The sequence below is a fragment of the Borostomias antarcticus genome, assembly GCF_949987555.1.
Source record: "Borostomias antarcticus genome assembly, chromosome: 28".
In the NCBI taxonomy this organism is placed as follows: Eukaryota; Metazoa; Chordata; class Actinopteri; order Stomiiformes; family Stomiidae; genus Borostomias; species Borostomias antarcticus.
The window spans coordinates 3978545-3998901 of NC_140261.1; the positions used below are offsets into that span (position 1 = coordinate 3978545).

At 43.3% G+C, this 20357-nt stretch overlaps 1 protein-coding gene across 1 annotated transcript in view; it reads left to right on the top strand.

Annotated features, from left to right (window-relative positions):
• Positions 1-6402: 6402 nt before the first annotated feature.
• The window catches only part of diaph2 (diaphanous-related formin 2), a gene marked incomplete at its 3' end in the record, with an annotated part of 387717 nt that continues 373762 nt past the window's right edge, over positions 6403-20357 (top strand). Inside the window, exon 1 of the mRNA XM_084459450.1 lies at positions 6403-6502. Within this exon, the coding sequence (XP_084315576.1) occupies positions 6419-6502 (84 nt within the window). The 5' untranslated portion in view covers positions 6403-6418. The remainder of the gene's footprint in view (positions 6503-20357) is intronic.

Genomic DNA, 20357 nt, shown 5'->3' on the forward strand with positions numbered 1-20357 from the left:
CAGCTGGAACACAGGTGGACTTGATGGAGACTTAATGGACAACAATTAGAAGAGGGTTCATCAGGCTGGACGAGGGACACACGGACACCTGGGGAGAGGGGAACACAACACAAGACCACACAGACGTAACAATAAGGACCAGCCTGCTCTGATGGGAGGGCGGTCTGTCCATGACCATAATCACTAGTTTAAAACAGCTTGGCTGACTGATGGGAGAGCGATGTCCTCCATCTAGAGCAGCTCCAGTTATTTAATGTTAGATCTGGCCAACAGATGTTGACTCCAATACAGGGCGTCAAAGGGGATAAGCAATCACAGCCAGAAGCTCCATAGTGTATTAGCCACAGTGGAATATAATCTACATGTATGTGTGATGTTCTGGGAGTGAGCTGCAGCTCTGTGACGAGACCAGTTCATGTTTGTTGTGGTCTCCTATTCAACCAGCCCTCAAAGCAGAGTTCTCTTTGTTCCATGGTGTACAGCATAAATGTGATTATACACAGTTGATACGATGTACTGAATCCAATTAGAGTTACACAGCTATGGTAGTGTAGCTCTCTCTCTCTCTACTGCAAGTATACCAGCCACAAACTACAGACCAGCTACAAAGCAATAGCAAAAGCAATAGCTTAGCTTTCTAACATTATAGTCTTACACTCTGACTTCATTTTATGACCTGTCAGAAGGTGTCGCAGATTTTGATTAAGGAGCTACTATAACTTAACAGTTACAGTAAATTAATGAGCTTGATTATTTATGTAAAATGCGGAAGTTGTTGAAATCAAAATGTGGTGATGTGAGTCCAGGAGGGACAGATGGGGATGAAGTTATCTAGTTCAACGGAACAGCTTTCAGACAGCTGGACCCAACTCCCATTACAGTCCAGAAGGCACTCTCAGAAAATGTCATCACTGTGTGAGAAATGAGGAAATGAAATGGGGAAGAGGAGCATGACCAGGTAGACAAGCTTCTTCACGTAGCCATAGTTCCTTTTTACAACACAATAAAGAATTCATCCCTTTAAATTCAGCCTATTCTCTAAGTTATTGATTCTCATTCATCCAAAGTTGTTGTTGTACAAGCAATTACCCTGACATACTGTATAAGCAATGATTTTTTTTTTAAGTTGTCTTAAAACTACTATGTGTCCCCTGTGTGGACCAGTACCCAGAAGCACTGTAACATTACAGGTTAAACAATTCTAACCATAGATCTAGTGTCCTTTTTATGGAGCTATGGGATCTACACGGACTGCTTTAACTTACTGTACACTTGTACTAGGGGCAAATGCGTTTACGCTTCATCTGCACAGTGGGGCTGATGTTCCTGCTACGGAACCGCACCATTGGACTGACCCAGGGCCCGAAGCATGGCTGGCCATCTGGTTGATCTCTGCAGAAAGGTGTCCTGCTGGCGCCTCAAGGAAAAGTAAACAGCTGGACACACAGGCAGGGGGGTGGGGGCAGGGGGGGTCATACATCTTCCACTCACTGTCAGGTCTTTGATTGACAGGTGATCAAGTGAGCGATGCAGAGAGCCAGTCTCAGTGATCATTCCTATCCTGGCAGTCTTGGAGTTCCTCATACGGTCAATAGAACGGTCAGATGGGTTGATCGCATGTAGTCCTATACCATGTCTTTTTTCAACAAAATACAACATGTCTATCTTGTTTTACTGTATGTATCTTTGGTGTTGGGGACTGGTAAACACCAAAGTCAATAACCAATTAATAATACTGACATAGGTCTGATGATACATGGTGTGCATTGAACTGAACTGATCTGAACTTCACCCCCCTGTTATCCTGTGTTTACACAAAACACAGATATAATTATTTGATAAGTTCTCTGCATTACAACCCTGTGCTTTTCAGACACTTAAAAGATATACAGTAATATGTGGTTAATTGAACAGAGGAACGAGTACACATCCCTTTGACTTTAACTCGTCTGGGAGCGTTTAATCAGTGTATTGGAGCCGCAGTTGGCCAAACTGTCTGACAAGACCAACGTAAACAAAGTCTTACAGGCAATTAAAGGGGATGATGAGCCCACACACAGACTCTCCATCTAAACAATGGGCTCTCTCTCGCCCACCAATGTGTGTTTCTGCCTGTCTGCTGGGGCTGTCCCTACAGGTACGAGTGAGAGCAACAGCTGGATCAGAGGGGGAGAAAGCGTTTGTGGCATCCTGCCCACATCCTGGCCCTGAGACTCAGGATGGTGAAGGGGACAGTCCTATAGTGTTGGAACAGAGCATGCTTATCACCAAGAATGTCCGGATGGTTTAGCCCCCCTCCCCAACCATATCAGTTCAATATTAGAAACAGTTAATTGCCAAATCCTACAAGAACATGTGACCTGGAGGAATTTCAGTTACCTTAAAGGGGTAGTTCGAAATTGTGGGACATAGAGCCTCATTCACGGCTTACCCATAATGTTGTTAATAGATGGAAAACATTTTCAGCTGATTCCATGCTGTCCCTTCATTCAGGCGTTCACAGGATGCTAATGCTAACGCAATCGAACCAAATGGGCTAGCATTCAGAGAAACATACTTACTTAATCCTATTCATTCCTTTAGGAATATAAAGCTACAACTATCTGCTTCCATCTCGTCCTATCCTGTGCAGCATGTTGTGCCTTGCCCCAAGTTAGCTTAGCCGTTTTCAGTTCTGAGTTCACAGTTCTTCGCTAGGTTGTTTTTGGCCTCCCTTGTTTCCTCTTTCCAGGTGAAGTGCATCTCAAGGCTACTGTAGTTATAGGTCCATTCTGAGGACATGTCCTAGCCATTGGAGCTGGCGTTGTTTAATTCCCAGCACCCCACTGTGACAGTTGATGTTTTTATACAGGTCCTCATTGGAAATCCTTTCCGGACAGAAAATGCAACATATCCTCCAGAGGCATCCATTATGGAATGCATTGATCTTCTTCGTGTCACTCTCACCAACTCGCCAGCTTTCTGAGCCGTACAGCAGAACTGACTTAACATTGCTGTTACACAGTCTGATCTTGGTTTTTAGGCTGTACTGCTTTGACTTTGACTTGGTATGAACAATTGCAAATGTACTTCGAGCTTTCCCAAAACGTATGCTGATGTCTTTACTGCATTCATTGTCCTTGCTGAGTAGACTTCCCAGATATGTGAACTCCTCAACATATTCGAGAGAGCTGCCATCCACGGTGATTGGGGTGCATGTGGTGTTGAATTTATGCACTTGGGCTTTGGAGGTATCAATGTTCAAACCCATCTGTTGGAAATCTGTCAGTCCTATCTGTTTGCTCTTGCAGGTGAGTACAGTCTAGCTAGCTCTACAGTCTGGCTAACTCATCAGCATAGTCAAGATCTTCCAGCTGGGTGAAGAAAGTCCACTGGGTGCCTCTAGGTTTGTCTGAGGTGGTCATGGACCAGTCTTTGGCAATCAGGTAGAGAATGGGAGAGATGATACATCCCTGGCGTACACCAGATTCCACAAGGAACCAATCAGCGAGTTGGCCGTTTGTGATCACACTACACTCAAATTGATGGTGAAACATCTGTATTGATGCAATTGTCTTTGGAAGAACTCCATAGGATTGCACGATCTTCCACAGGGTGTCACTGTGTAATGCGGTTTGCAAATTGTGTTTCTTTTGAATTATAGCAATCAGACCTTTAGCCCAATCCACAGGAATGACATTTCCCTCCCAGATGTTTCTGAAAAGGTCTGCGAGAACTGAGGTGTTGAGATCAGCTTTCAGCATATGTGTTGATGGAGTCAAAGCCTGCAGCTTTCCCATCCTTTGTCATTTGGATGGCATTTCTGACTTCTGTTTCAGAGGGCTGGTGTTGATGTTGAGTAGGCTTATGCAGATGTGGGGTTAGTAGGGTGTTCTGGTTCAGGGCAATTGAGGTCTTCACAAAAGTGCTGCACCCCTCTCACTGCCTATTCACTTGGTGTTAACAGGTTGTTACCATCCTTGTATTTTACAGGAGCAGATTGGCTGGTGTTTTTGCCACAGAGCTGTTTGGTGATTTTATATACAACACTCATTTTGTCTCTTCTGGTTTCCCCTTCTGCTTTGCAGGCTAGCATCTCAACAAAGGCCCTTTTGTCATTCCTTGCACTCTTTCTGACCTCCTTATCCTTGGTCTTATGGGCTTCTTGGACCTGTTCCTGAAGCCTCAGTGACTTGGTGTACAGCATCTTGGCCTTAAAGGAGTAGTTAAGGGAAAATGCATGTTTAGCCATGTTTTAAGGTTACTTATGATCATATACAATGGTTCAGATCAAAACGTTGACAAAACTAGCACTTTTGAGAAAGTCTGATAATTGCTCTACTACCGTTTAGGTCATACAATGGATGTGGGTGGGCACCTTGAAAAATAATTCAAAAACATGTTAAACTCTCGATTTCAAAGACAAGAAGCTCCCGAGGGGGTAATTGGTGTCCGTTGGTGTTCTGACATCAAATTCGCCGCAAAGTATGAATCCTGTAGGGTTTTATTGATCAGTTTATGAAATCCATTGACTTGTATTGAAGCGACAGTTGTAGATGTGTAGATTAATCCACAGAGGGGATTCAGGAAGCGGAACTACTTACGGTAGCAATTGTTATTGTTTATGTTGCTAGGCTACCTAGTTTGCGGAAGTTTACACACGTATGTGCTGTGACTAAAAACACCAACTCATTTTTAAAGACAGGAAAATCACTGAGTGGTCAATGGTGTCCGTTGATGTTCTGGTAAAAAAACTACCCCTTTAAGTTAGCTTTTAGCCATTTTCTCCTAATTTTGGTGGTCTTTAATTTCCTGTTGGTTCTGCGATTTCTCAGGCCGAATAGCAACACCTTAATTACACCCTTACTTACAGAAACTGTTAAGGCCTTTCAAGGGTGGGACGTTTTTAATTAAGGTCAAGCTCTAGCATTATCTTCACAGAATTACAGTGTTAATTGGTTTGCTGCCTGTTCACTCTTTTACAGATCAATGGCCAGGCAATGATTCAGAGTCTGCTAACTGTGGCCATTGTTGGGTGTATAGTTTTATTCCTGTAGGGCAGAGTGGACAGAGTGTATGATGGTACTACTTTGAAATGTCCCAATAATGGCTGTGTTCCTGACAAAAAAGCAAGTGTAAATATGAAAAGTGTGATTATAGCATTATGCTATCCTCATAAAAGACCGCACACACACACACACACACACACACACACACACACACACACACACACACACACACACACACACACACACACACACACACAAAAACAACAGAGCGTGCAACAGAAATAGAGGGCTGTTTCTTTCTTTGTATCCTCTGCCAGCCTTTCATTAATCCAATCCAGTCACTCTGAAGTCAAACCGACCTCTCTGTTAGCACCGCCTCCTCCCTCACCGACGCCCAACCCGACCCTCGAGTGACATCTGTTTCGACCAATCGTCGGTGGAATCTCTGCGCCGTATGTGGCTCATGGGCCAATCAGATTTAAAAGTGGGCGGAACTACAGTGGGCCTGGCTTTCACGTTCGGTTGCGGCGGTAAGCTCTGGATGGGATTTTGTACGAGTTTTCTTTGACAGGTTGTAAAATTAAGATATTACACCAAAGTAAACAAAGTTAATTGTATATATTCGCATAAATAGGCTAACATTCGCATTAGTGTTGTCTTTGTTAACAGTAGTGTAGCTTACATAGCCTTCATGTATTTGTAAAGTAACCATTCAGACAGCAGCGGTGATTTTCTTGTTTAATAATGATGCTTATTGAATTGTAATATATTTGTATTTAGAATTGAATTCACGGCAATAGTGAATGAAACATGTTACAAAATAACTGACACTGTAAACTGTCTATAACCATGGTAACATTTGTATCGGTTATTACTGTGTCCCGTTGCCAGTTAAGTTTGTTTAGATACATAGTTGAAGGCATTCATAATATAATTTAACAATAACTGACATTCCCTCAACTGCTTTCCCTGCTGACAGTTCTGTACACTAACCTTAGTATTTGTATCATGTGATGTAGGCTATAACCCTCTCAAAAGCACGTGCCAATATGATAAGATATTCTACACTTCATCAGCATTTCTGCCTTTTATTGTTCAAAATAATTAATAACCAATTTTTAAATATGTTTTTCATGTTTTTATAACAGATTTCCATGCGGTGTGTGGACTGAGAGTTGCTGTTGAAGAGACATCTAGAAGGATACAGCTACCACACCTCTCAAGCAACTGACCTCACTCTTCAGCTGGATTCTCAAGACACTTCTAGGGCTTTACTGCTACTTGGAATACTTTTCCACTTCTTTCCACTCACTTGTGTGGAATGGCTTTTGAGGAAACCTAACCCTGGTCGTTTTCAAAGTGTTAGCGAGAGTGCTGGAGTTTACTTCTGAGGACGTCACCTCCAATCTTTCAAGGGAACATAGTCCAAGATGGATCAAGCCAGCGGTGGAGAGGACCCAAATAAACCCTCTAAGAAGAAATCTAATGAGGATGAGAGTAAAAACAAGAAACTGGTATGTATCCACGGCTAGTTTTCATCATGTCATTGAAGTCTAGTCATTGTCATGCAAGGGTTAAATGTCACACTTCCCATAGCACTACAGTATAGTCTTTCCACTGTTTCACACTCTAATAAGTGAATCAGTGATAACCTGTGTTGAAAACTATGGCCAGAATTTATGATCACAGCTCATTCATGGAAATTAGAACAGGTTAATCAGTCACCTACTGGTAGGTCGTGAGTCTTGCTGTTAAGTCACATCAACACAGATAAAGGAATGAAACTGCACACACAAGCTCTCTGTACTGGGTATCAAACTCTTGAAGTATGCTAGGCTGAAACTTTGTCTGTTTGATTAAATTACCCAGCATGCAGAGGTTGAGTGTGCGATTTTATTCATTTTTCCAGTGTATTTCACCCGTTACCGGTACTTCTCCAAGACTACGCGTTTTTTCCTTCTTTTTCCCAAGTCTCATCATCCCAGCAGTGTTACACACATATGTTGTCACACCCCTGTAGAGCAAAATGAGCTTCAAAGAGCCATTTTTGGCAGAAACACAGCCCCAGATGGGATTGTGGGCCAATAGGAGGATAACTAACTTGGGGCTAAAAGTCAAATGGTGCTTTCAGCCCAATTTAATCTCATCTTTTAAAAACACTCACAAGTTAAGGCCTGACAATGCAGCCTACCTCCTGATCAATGCCCTATCTGAAACTTTGAAAATAATTCTTGTGGTGACAGTTTGTCATTGAAGCATTCCTGACAGATAAGATAGTAGTGGAAACTAAATTCAATCACATGAGCCCAACATTTGTTTTAAATAGGATAGAAATTACTGTGATGGTCAGAAAGCTCCGTCGACCGGAAGAGTTTGCACAGCTACAAGAACAGCCACTGAACAACAGTGCATTTAATCATCATGTAGTTTACTGTGCCTCAGTTTACACATTGTTAGTCCGTCAGGTTCACCCCCTCAGCCTCTAGTTAACAGGGCCTGTTTGTTTACACACAAACTGGTTGTTTTGATGAAGAAACATGCTGACTGTGTACACCCTTATGGTCTCAGATGTCAGTGAGCATTACTGCACATCATGCCTCACCTGGAAATGAAATCACAAGTTCTAGCAAGTGGGAGGGCTACAGCGTGGCGTCTCCAACAGTACTCGTATTTCGCAAACTATTTAGGAGTGCTATTTATGCGTGATAATAGGATCAACTGACTTGATTTCAGAATTAAGTAGTCTATATAGGGCAGGATCACGCCTATATAGAGTCCACTTTTTAAACAAGAGGCCTATATATGCTTGCAGTTAGAATATTGACACTGCCGCGTCATCTATGACCACGTGACCGAGGTTGTCAAAAAAACCTTGCTGCACACAGGCACTGTATGTTATAGGGATTTGAGTAGCATGGCAGCTCTAAGCTCTAAAGAGACGTGACACAATCAGGACAGAGTCAGGACAATTCTACCACAGAGATCAACTGTTATCCTCTGCGAATTTATGGCTTTGTTTACCAAATATGTCGCTCCAATTTGGGCTGAGCTACGCTGAGCCAATTACTCAACTATGTCCTTTGAAGGGCGGGGCTTGTGATCCGGTGCTCCTGGGAGAATGGGTCCACGCTAGCGAGGGCTTCGTCGGCGTTTAGGAATGCGAAACATCTCCTGGCCTGAGGCGGAGACTCGGAGGAACTACGCAGAGCGCCGTGTACAGGGGACTGAGCATGACCAGTGTTATAGGTCTAAACAAAAGCAACCATTCCTCTCTTTCTCTGGCTCAGTCTAGCTCACAGTTGGGGAAGGTGGGGGTGCATTATTGAGGGCCTGAGGCACAAACTTGTAATGTTCGGTATGTGCTCCAGTAGGGTTAACCGAGAGTTTTCCACTGAGCAGGAAACCCCAGTGTGTGGACTGTAATGACATGGCTGGACTTGAACCCACAGAGTCTCTCCCAAGGGTGTGGTGTGTGTGGTTTTTCAGCTTGGGGGAAACGCAAAGCTTTACAACAACTTTTGAATGTCCCCCAGTCCCCCTCGTCCGCCTCCCTCCGTTGTTCACACACCCTGGCCAGGCCCAAGTGCTTTTCAGCTCTACTCATTGGTGAATGAATGGGCACTGATGTCATCCAGGCACCCTCTCTCTCATTCTGCCCCCCCCCCCCCCCCCCTCTCTCTCTCTCTACTTTCTCTCTCTCTCTCCCAGTGAGCTCACTGCTCTGTGCGCCTTAAGAGATACCGGTGGACAGGCACGTTCCCTGTTGTTGCCCTATCCTCCTCTCCCTGCCAACACGGGAGGCCCCTGTTTTGGATTGAGCAAAACTCCCACTGTGCAGAGTGAGGGAGGAAGTAATGATTCATCCCTAGGTGGAGACATGACCTGCCATTTGTTTTCCCCTCCCCCCTCACGCCGAGACATCTTATAGGTTTAGACTGTGTTCACGGACTGGTAAAGAGGCCGATACCAGTACTGCATGTAGGCCTATAGATGTCCTCCAAAACTTTACTTTCGCCACACGTGACTTTCTCCATAGGGTATCAGCTCTTCTGAATGTACGTGTGAATGTACTGGATTAGTGTGGAGACGGTCCACATTCGGGGACGGTCTTAAATTCGTCTTGAGCTGGATTAAAGCAGTTTTTGTCTCCGGTGGTGGCAGGCCTTTCCATGCCTGCACCATGGGCTTCATTCCGAGCCAGGTATTCTGGCCTGCCCGGGGAAAAGCCAGTTGTGTACAGAAAAAGCAGCGCCAGTTGAAAGCTGTGTTTGTTTTACAAGTCACCGCCGGGCAGGATTACATAACATGGGGAATTGTTTGGGCTGGGGTTGTGGACGCACAGAACAACCACCAAGGACATCGGGATAACGCCGCGCTGTTTGGGAAGTTCTCGCCATGCTCACGCCTGTCTAAAATGTCCGTCGGTGACCTCTGCTGTTATGTAGGCTACTTGTTCGCCAAGTTTGCCACCCTGAGGAAAGTGGAAGTGGAAGTCCTAACCAAGCACGGGCTAATAATGGAGGCAGTCATTTCAGAGGAATTCAGAAGATCTGGTTTGAGGGAGAGACGTCCCCCTCTGCATACCAGTGTAAACTGTGACCTCAGACCGGGGTGACGACATACTCTAATATCCACAGATCCCTAGAGCAGCATCATGAACTTTGCATCCTCATGTTAAGGGCCTCATGGTGTATGTGTTAATGGGGATGGAATGTGTGTGATGGACCAAGCACCCCAGCACCTATCTTATCGTATGGTGCTGGACTTTAACATTATCTGAATGAAGGACAATGCCCGTCCTCCTGATGACGCTGTGCTCATTTTCAGATCAATGGTTTTTTCTTTGAGTTTTCTTTATTTTCCAGTGAGAAACTGTGGCTGTATGACTGATGTGCAGTAGTGCGTAAGGGACACAGAAGAGTAGAATGTTTCCCCAAAGGGAGATCTGCATTCTGTGGCTGATAGCAAGTGTTGAGAACACTAATATGAAACAGATGTGATTGAAAACAAATGTAGAATTCTACCAGAATGAGGCTATGCTGGAAGTTTCTTAGGCAGAAGTTGGAAATGCATTTTCCGTTTATCTGTTCTTTCAATTATCAATCCTCTATTCATATGGATTAATGACTGCCATTTATGATCTCGCCGTCTTTTGCAAACCAATGATTAATCATTTGGAACAACAAAACATTAAAAAATAGTTAAAACATCTGACATCTCCAACTTCACTGTATGTGCGATGCACACAAACTTTCATGGTTATAGTTACACATGCGCAGCGCACACAATTTTTTGCATACCCTGATGAGGGGTTTCTGGGCACTAGAAGGGCCCTTGAGCAGTTACACTACCCCAGCCAAAACGGACCTTGAACCCGGTGGCCATGGGATAAGTCTGAATGTTTTGGCGCTCGAAATCCGGAATTGCGTTCTAGTGTAATAGGCAGATCCTGAGGCTTTTGAAAACCAGGCCAGGTCAAGCCTGGCTTATGTGTGTTGGCTGGCTTGTTTCTGTGCGGGACTGGTAGGACGGTAATGTCTGATAAATAAAGATGGGTCTTGTCACCTGGACACATCAGTTCCAATGCTTCCAATGCTAATCCAGCACAATAAGAGCGGGATAGCCAGTTAGCTCATGGGCTCACAACAACTAGCAGCAGCTTCCATAACATTAATGGTAGCGGTCAGTGGCTAAAGCAGTTACACTGATGATTACACTGATGCTATTTTGCTGCAATGGGTTCAACTTTTGTTTCTGGATAAAGGTCATGACAGTAGCTTATGTCAATAATGTAAACTGAAGCTTTCAGTGTAACCTACTGTAGGCTAGTTGTGTGCATTGCTTTTAGTTTCACTTTCATTTTTGTATTGAAAGAAGAGGCATACTATCAATGAAGAAAAAGTGTGTGTGTGTGTGCGCGCGTGAATGATTGAGTAAATGATAAACATAATAAAGATAATGTGTGTGTATCAGTACCTTTTGAATGTTGAACTAGAGCAGATTCAACTTGGCGCTCTGGTGAGAACAGGGTAACATAAGTCTTTCAGGTGCTCTTGGGGTTTTGGAGGGAAACCTTTTGAATCTTTTCAGCATATTTTAACAATACCGTGATAATACTGATATCCGTGATTTGATAACCGTGAAATTTTCATTCCGTTACATCCTGGATCAGCATGTCAAAGGTCATTCTGAGTGTGTGTGTGCACGTGCGTGCCTGTTGCGGTGGCTCGTGTCAGACGATCAGAAGACAGACCTCCGGGCAGAGCCCTGAGAGTAAACAGATCTTCTTAACGTCTGCACTTAGACAGGAAACTGAGATGAGTCATCATCGTCATCATCATCATCACTCTCCAGCCAGTGCAGCTCAATATCCAATCTACACACACACACACACACACACACACACACACACACACACACACACACACACAGACAGGGAGGGGTTGTGTTTCACACGTGCATAAATGTACTCTAACTGTAACTGAGTGTGGTTGAACTTGTTTGCTCGGCCAGAGAAAGAATAGCACTAGTCTGAATCACCATCAATGTGACACCGTACAACACACATAACGCCTTTTCTCCACTTTCCTCTTGGTGCTGTATAAGCAGATGTTAGCTCATGCCCTGTGAGTGTGTATCCTTCATTGGCTGCAAATGTCTTTTTAATGCTGTTGGTTCTCTGGCTGTTGCTAAGTTTCACTTGATTTCAGCTCCTCTGGACGGATCCTGTTTGAGGCCCACTGATCATTACTTGTCTCCATTGAATTGTGTTGCCATGGTCCTCTGTGTTCTCGCCAGCAAATATGTTCTGCAGGCAAAACCAATTTCATCTGCAATTGCACAGCAGATTCTTTCTTAACTAATCTCAATTCAAGAAACAAGTGAAATACTTTACCAGACCTTAAAAGTTGTTCATACTCCCATTATTGCCAGTTAGACAACTTTCTTTTACTTTTAATCTGAACATGTTGATTATTTTTATTCAATCTTATTCAGTTCTCTGTGTCTGATAGGGATTTGTACTATGGAGGGTGATATCCACTTAATTAGTTCAATCTGGTCTTAATGATTATAATCACACTAGACCATTAGTAAGTTATTTAAGTGATTAAAATAGCAGTAATGCATGGGCAGTTTCACATCAGTTTAGCGCAAGTGCCTCTTATGTGAGATGTGTCTATGAAGGCTTTATTATAAAAGGTAAAGATGCAATTGCACTTTGTATATTTAGTAAACAATAGATATGCTTACAGTGTCCATCTGGTGGACAATTGCAGCCTTTCCCCTTTGCACTCCTAATAGTGGGGCGGCTAAATTATATCACAGTTTAACATGTTTTTGAAAGATTTTTCACGGTGCCCACCCACATCCATTGTATGACCTAAAGGGTGCTAGAGCAAGTATCAGACTTTCTCAAAAGTGCTAGTTTTGTCAACGTTTTGATCTGAACCATTGTATATGATCATAAGTAACCTTAAAACAGGGCTAAACATGCATTTTCCCTTTACTACTCCTTTAACCATGATTTGACTAGCTAGCAAAGTTTGTCCTTATTGAGCTAGCTCGCTCACCTGATTAACTCATTTATCTTCCAGGCCAGATATTGATTTTTGAACGATGAAAAATGTGCTGGCTGGCTTGTTTGTGGTGGATGGGGGGTTGCTATGGGGGTTGCTTCATAGAAAGGGTGTTGGAGTGACTGTGTTTGTCTTTTGTTGTATTTCTACTAAGGCTTTTTATGGGGAAAAAAATCTGCCTTAAAGACAAAGCCAAATTAAAATGAGTACTGTTCCACAATGCTATGACCTACGTTCCTAAAATTTTACCTGAAGATCTACCACACCTGTGGGATTGTTAAAGTAGTGTAAAGAATTATCTAGGTGGTAATCAATTACTCTGCTGTGACCAAGACACAGCAAAAACATTAAGAAAAATTGTACTCACCTAAAGAAATGTACAATTAGACAGCCAATAAAGCCTGGCCAAGTCTAATGTAGTATGAAAACTTACATTGGATCAGTTATGCAGCATGTCACATTTACCACACCAAAGTAGAAGATCATATTCCAAAGCATAGAGGCTCTACATAGATTTTAGTGAGGCTAGGGTGAGGTCGGGCCGGATGGGGACGACCACATCCTAAGGTGTGGTGTTATGGCCACCAGGGGGCGTCTTTCCGATGCCCCAATATCCAGATTTGTTCTAAACATACTCTTCAACATATGTGCCAAGTTTGGCGCTTGTATCACAAAATTGAATGATTCTTGGTATATTCTGAGCTTAGCTTCCCCACTATAAAATAAACACCTAAATTTGTAATATCACTGACTGCTTTATCTTTTGTTAAATAATGTATTAGGGCATTCCCTGTGGGGGCTGTTGGCATCTGAATAATGTGAACGACTGTGTAATGGAACACTTAACCTTTGTTCTTTGGACAGTAAATCTTTTTGACTCATGACTCATGGGTTCATTGTATTCCTTGTGTTAAGACTGACATTATAGAGGGGTGTTTAAGGCGTTTTAGTTTGACAGATGGGTTTTAAAGTGCACGTTAGGTCATAACTAGCTTGTTAGCATGTTATTACCACAGCTTATCAGAGTGGAAACAATAATACAAAGTCTAGTTCCTACTGTGTACTATATGTCCATGTCAAGCATGACTCCTTTATCAGATAACTCCTGTCAGTGTCATTTTTGTCATGATTCATGGCATTTCTTTTCACATTCAGGTCAGAAGTGTGTGTGTGTGTGTGTGTGTGTGCGTGTGTGTGTGTGTGTGGGAGTGAGGGGCTTTTGGAGACGTGTGAGAAATGGCAGGAAACGGGCCACATGTGAGTGTTTAATGGCATTCAGGAAGTGGTAGAGAGGAAGTGGTGAAGAATGCTTTGGTCATGCGGTTGAAGAAACAGAAAAACTGTTCTGACATCATGTTCAGATGGTGACTATTCTTAACGATGAGCGATACAGCCCCTCCGGTCATAAAGCCCCCGTTCTTGATGGCCTTAATCTTGGGCTCTGCACGTACTGTAAGATCCCTGAATAGTTGCTATGTTTCAAATGACACAAGTCTCTCGATGACATTCACAGGGAGATCCAGAAGTCTCCATTTGGAACACACATCCCCTTTCATACAAACTCAAGCCTTTGTTAAGGCACTCTGTGAAGCTAACCCCAAGAGAGCACCGCTTTGAAATTCATTTTACAGGTCTGTACAAACCTGAGGGCAAAGCTGTTCTCGTTAAAGAGTCACATGGTCAGGTCATCCACCGAGAGGCTGAATCACTCAACCACCGCCGCCTTGTCTGCTTCCTCTGGTCAATAGCTGGTTTCATACGACAACTTTCCCAAAATAAAAGCCATAATGCCACTGACTCCTGCCCATTTAAAGGCACTTGAGCTCTCAACTTTACCTAATAGCCTTTTTTGGGGAAAAGCCTCGTGTGCATATTTACAGAGGGGAGGGGGGCTTTGGTAACACTGTGCCAGACTTGTGTTTAATTGTGTTGTTTTTGGAAGGGGCTCTTGATTCAATCTGTCTGACCACAACTCTGCAGATCTGCAGACAGAGCTCCATTATTTGATAGGTATGTGTGGCCTTTTGTCTTCTCGATTGGAGTGAGATGTTCCTTTCTCTCTTCCTCCCTAGTGTGTGTCTGTGTGTGTAGGTTTGTCTCCACACTCTAAGCTGCTGGACCTGAATATCAGAATGCCGGTTTGCCCACCTGATATTCTCACCAGGTTGGGAATTACACGACAGCCATGGCTGTCGATGCCCCTCCCTCTGGCCGTGATGCCCCGAAAATAATTCTACCCCCTGCGGCCACCATGGCTTTTGTGCCCCTGCTACCATCTAAATCTCGAGGTTGCTTTAAAAGCATGTTTTTCATGTTTCTTATTTATTGGACATACTGTCGAGAACAGTTATTGTATCTTACTTGGGTGGTAAAAATTCAGTAGGCCATTCAGTTAAAAATATTACTGAACTACTGCTTTAAACTAATTTATTTGTAGGTGTCAAATCCTTTTATTTCACTCAATGGCCTTTGTGCCTTGGCATGTGGCCTTTGTGCCCTAATAAATTGACACCGAAGGCCAAATGGCCTTGCCACTAAAATGACAAAATTCCTACCCTGCTTCTCACCCTCTCAGCCTCACTCCTTTTGGTATTACAGGAGCCTGGACAGAGCATAAAGATGTCCAGACACATGTTGGGCCATGTTTAATCAACAACCCCCCAAAGAGATGGCATTCATTCATCCTGTAGGATGTTGTAGGTTTTTTACCATAGCTTTGGCCTTTCCCACCAGGAAACAGAGGAATGTTTTATGGAAATGGGTCATGCCTGTGGCACTATTTAACAGGGCTTCTCCCTGATCTGGGCACTGCTTCACTCACTATTCACCTCAGTTATTGTTAACTACACAGGCCAACAGGGCTTGAATACATTACATTACATTAACTCTGTTAGTTGGTATAGGCCTGGGCTTACTTTATCTCATTATGTCATGTATTAAACCATCAGTGTCTTGGCTACTGAACAATGAAATCCTTTCATTGTAGCTTAGATAGAAACCGGAAGCCTTTGGTTACAATGACCTACATGTTTAACATGGAACATGACACAATACTCATTTTCTCTTTAGAGCTATTTTCCTTGAACCAGTTGCACTTTGAGTTGCTTTGCTTTTGACCCATTTCATTGCACATAGTTTAGGGAAACTACTAGAAAAGTCTTGATACTGAAACACACCACCATCTAACAGAGGTAGGGATTTTTGCCTCCACGTGCTAGGGGGTATATTTTCACTTGGGTGTGTTACTGGAGTTCGTTCGTTCGTCGCAAATCAGGATTATACAAAAACTACCAGACCGATTTTCACAAAAATCATTAGCATGGGCCAAGTTAGAACCCATACAATTTTGGAGCGGATCAGAATCATTGGGTGGATACACAAATGAAAAGAGAAAAAAAAATTGACCATACTTAAATCATCTCCCTTCACTTCATCCTTACATGTTCTGCCAGGTTTACCGTATTGCCTGGTGGCCGAGCGGTTAAGGTGTTAGTTAAATGATTTTTTGTCCGGGGTTTGCGCCACAATGAAGAAAAAAGGATAATGCACGTAAGACTTAGCCTGGTATGACCATCCCGATCTAGCGAGCTCACTGCTTCGCTCCGCGATATCGGTCTGGCCTTCGCCCCATAGAGAGCGATTATGTGGGCGGGGGTACTTGCCTTGACAGACAAACACCTTCAGCCAATCAGCGTTCAGCAAACCTTTGCCAAATCCAGTCGGAAGAACGGCAAAAACATCTTTTCCACCGAGAAACATACTGCATACTCTTGTTCTAGTTAAAGTGTTGTGGTTAAGTCTATTTCTGCATAACTGCACTTATAGCTGGGTTTATTCTTCTAACGTTAACGTTACCACTCGTTGCTTCGGGAGCCGCCATGTTTGTTTAGCGAGTGGCAGAGACACGAACCAATCAGGGGCTGCTTTCCACTGTGGGGCGGGACAGCAGTTAAAACGCAGTCCCTGATTGGCCCGGTATGGTCTGGATTTTGGCATAATCGCTCTGGAGAAGGCGAAGGCCAGACCGTTCTGCGTTAGTGAAACAGAATGTGAGCTCGTGAGAATGGGATGGGCGTACCAGGCTATGGAAGACTAATCTAATCCATGCCGCCTGCGTAGTAGAAGGCAGATGGACGCCTCCAGATGAAAGAGGAATCTGCAACATTTTAAATCATCAGATGATTAAAAAAAGGATTAGTGCCAAATATGTGACCAGAAATGGGCATATCACAGAAGTACAAGTTTGATCAATCATCATCTCAAACATGTAAGCATTAGGCCTGATGTGCATTGTGTAGGCCTATGACCAATCCCATCAGCTATGCAATGAGCATAGCCAAGGTAATTATACATTAGGCCTATGCTACCCTATTTGTTGGCATAGACTAGACAAAAACATTTGATTTAATAGCTTCATAATTATTCATCCTATCAAAAACTGATGGTGTTGTTTTCGCTTTTCTGTGCCTGGCACATTTGAACTTGCTCAGCTGCTTGGGGAGCCTAAGCCTTATAATACCGACTGGATCCATCTAGAATTTCGGTCAGAAACACCAAAGAGTATTCAAAGCCTGTTTATCGGAAATGGTATTCAGGACAGCCCTAAATGTACGCTTATCATATAACCACAATGTTTAGTTATCACTGTTTTCCATCCATTCCAGCTTGTGAAATAACAAAACATTTCTGTTTCACTTCAGTTTAGCGCACAAAGGGCTGTTTAACAGTCCTGTTTATAACAGTCCATTATAAGAAGCAGGCTATAGGTGATAGCGAACATATAGGTGATAGTGAACATATAGGTGATAGTGAACATAGCCTACTTCTCAGAAGGGTCCAAAATTAATACTTGCCTGTCACCAAATGCAGGTAAATAGTCTTTGGCAAGTAAATGATGGAGGCCACGCGCTACACTGGCCGGTAGAAAAACAAGTCATTTTCTACACGATCTGGAGAAAGCTGCTGGTTTGCCGTCACTTCAGTTTGATAGATCTGCCGTTCTGGAAACGGAAAGTGCGTTTGCTCTCATCACTACGTTGCTTTTTCATCGTGGTCAGAAAAATTGTATACCACAGCCCTAGAGCTTACATTAGGCTACTTGAGCTAGCTATCTCACGCCGGCATTCCCGTCGGCAAGGCAACCACGATGAACTAGTATGGTCATGTGACATAGGGAAAACAATTTTGATATTTAGACACATATAGTGATTGTAAATAATTGACAATCATTAGAAATGCATTATGAGAATATTTAGAAGAAACAGGATACAGATTTTGTATTGTAGCCTATATTGCATTTTTTAGATGATTTGAATTGTTGTTTATTTTATTGGGAATTCACTAGTTGGCCAATGTTGTATTGTGGGAGAAGAGGACAGCTAGTTGGATCACCTAATCTTTATTTCCCTGCAGCTATTCAATTAAATTCAACTTCAGAATATGCTGTACAGTATATGGATCAATATAAATATACAGCATGAATACAGAACAAGCCAGCTTTCCTTTATGACGGGCCATGTTTGAGCAACGGACTGTTTGTGTGTATAGAGACATCACCTCCCCACACAGTTTAGAAGTTTCTGCGGAGGTATTTGCTCAGACATGTGACTTATAAGACACTCTGGGGATGTTTAGGGGCCGGGAAGAAAACTGCAGGATGTTTACATGGTTGTCTTACTGAAAGTAGGGATGTATAATGTGCGTGCCTCAAGACTCAAATGCATGCCTAGTTTGCAAAAAACAAAGAAAACAAGCTTGAGAGCCTAAGCAAATTGAAAAACTGTATGGAAATCATAGAATTATGCACTCTTTACTTCAGGACTTATTTGTGTCTTACACAACATCAATGAATATACAGTTTGTTCTTTTTTAAAGAAAATGTAGAGATACAATTTAAAATAGCGGTTCTTGTTATGGTATCATCCATGAAGATCAATTATTGGTTTTTGCTCTGAAATGATATCAGTACATCACCAATTAAGAGCATAGTAAACATAGAAGGTTATCTCGGGAATACAACTGCACTTACTAGGTTGTTGGCATCCGTGTAGCAGGCGTATAGATCACATGCATGTACAGTACGTATTTAAACTTTTACATCATTAAATGACCTTGTTTATACCTGTGAATAAACACATATAACACAGAGCTCTAATGAGTCAAGAACTCTGTAGGATCACTGCGTTTCTCTATCCCCTCCACTCTCCCCCTATCTCTGTCTCTCTCCCTCTCTCTCTCTCTCTCTCTCTTTCTGTCTCTCTTTCTCTGTCTCTCCATCTGTCTCCCTATGTCTCTCAGTCTCTCTCCCACTCTCTCTCCCCTTCTCTCTCTCTCTGTGTCTCTTTCTCCCTCTCCCCCCCCTTCTCTCTCTTTCCCTCTCTGTCCCTCCAACTCTCTCTTTCCCGGGCCACTGTGTTTCCCTCTTACCCAGTAGCGTTGTCCTCGGAGACGGGCTCCTCCGTTCTTGGACAGGAGCCAGGCTGTTCTGAATGGGAGTCCCAGTCAGCGGGGAGGCTGCTGTGGTACCGAGGCTTTGTTCTGGCCGTGGCACAGACAATAACACTCCTACAGTGACTCCTTGGAGGGTGGTTCTGACTACAGTACGTGAAGGCAGCCTATAGTGTACCTCCTCTATGCATAAACGTATAATTGGGTCATCGAGAGATCGGGGCCCCTTGTGTGATGAGCTCTATTATGTGGGCTTAATGGACAGACGGCTGCATGGCTGTAGCCTAGCGTGCTCTGTGGTGAGGGCAGGGAGGCCTCAGTCTGTTTGGATAGGGGAGTTCTCATGAAGGGCCTGGGGCCGTACTTCATAGCCATCACTCACCCCGTGACTCTCACACACACACACACACACACAAATGCACACGCACACACACACAAACACAGGACTCCTTCATCCCTCCTTCATCCCATCTCTGAGAAGCCAGTATAGTATAACGGGTATCTTATGGATTAGGCCACGTCAGTACAGTATGTGCTTGGATGTATTTAGATGAATGTCTGGCTATGAATCTGTCTATGCTGTCCTTTTCTGGACTGCCTCTCTCAGTCGCTACATAATGCACTATTGAGACCAGCTTTAATGGGGGCAAACTTGATTAAAAAAAGGCCCAAGTTGAATCTAATTCAGCTGGAATAAGCTCAAGTAAAAACATCCTCTCAATACTTAATCTGAATGATGACGACATGCTGTATCTGTGCATTGACAAAGAATATTCTAGTTAAGGATGGCACATGAGTCCGTCTATCCATAGACGTGTTTAAGGCCTTCATTTACTTCTTGTGAGCCACCACCACCAAGTCCCGTTTTGTTTACCAGTCATGTCCCTATGTAAAGGAACACTTTCTCCCTTAAACGCTCCCCCTCGAAAACCTAAATTAAGAAACCTAATTAAGAGGAAAGCCGACTAGCTGTGACATTAGTCAAAGTGAACGGTTTGGCAGAGAGAGTGGTGGCAGACAGAGCACTGATGCAAGGTTGCCAAGTATTGTCAACGGCACATGGTGCTACAGTCTGAACCGCCAACCATGCCAGGCTCCTAGTGATCCATTAATAATTAAGAATTCTTCTAATTAATTAACGCAAAACCGGATTTCCTTGTCTCTTTTTAGAGGGGCCTTGTCGCCCATTTAATAGTGTGTTTTTCAGTGAGGAGTGAACAGATGCAGTTATATGGTTAGGAAAAGAGCACTTTTAACTGGGCCTGGCTCCAGACGAGGGCCCCGGGCTTCCTCCGGGCCGGGTCTCTCTTCCTCTTAGTTCTTGATCCATCTGGGTCTTTACCTG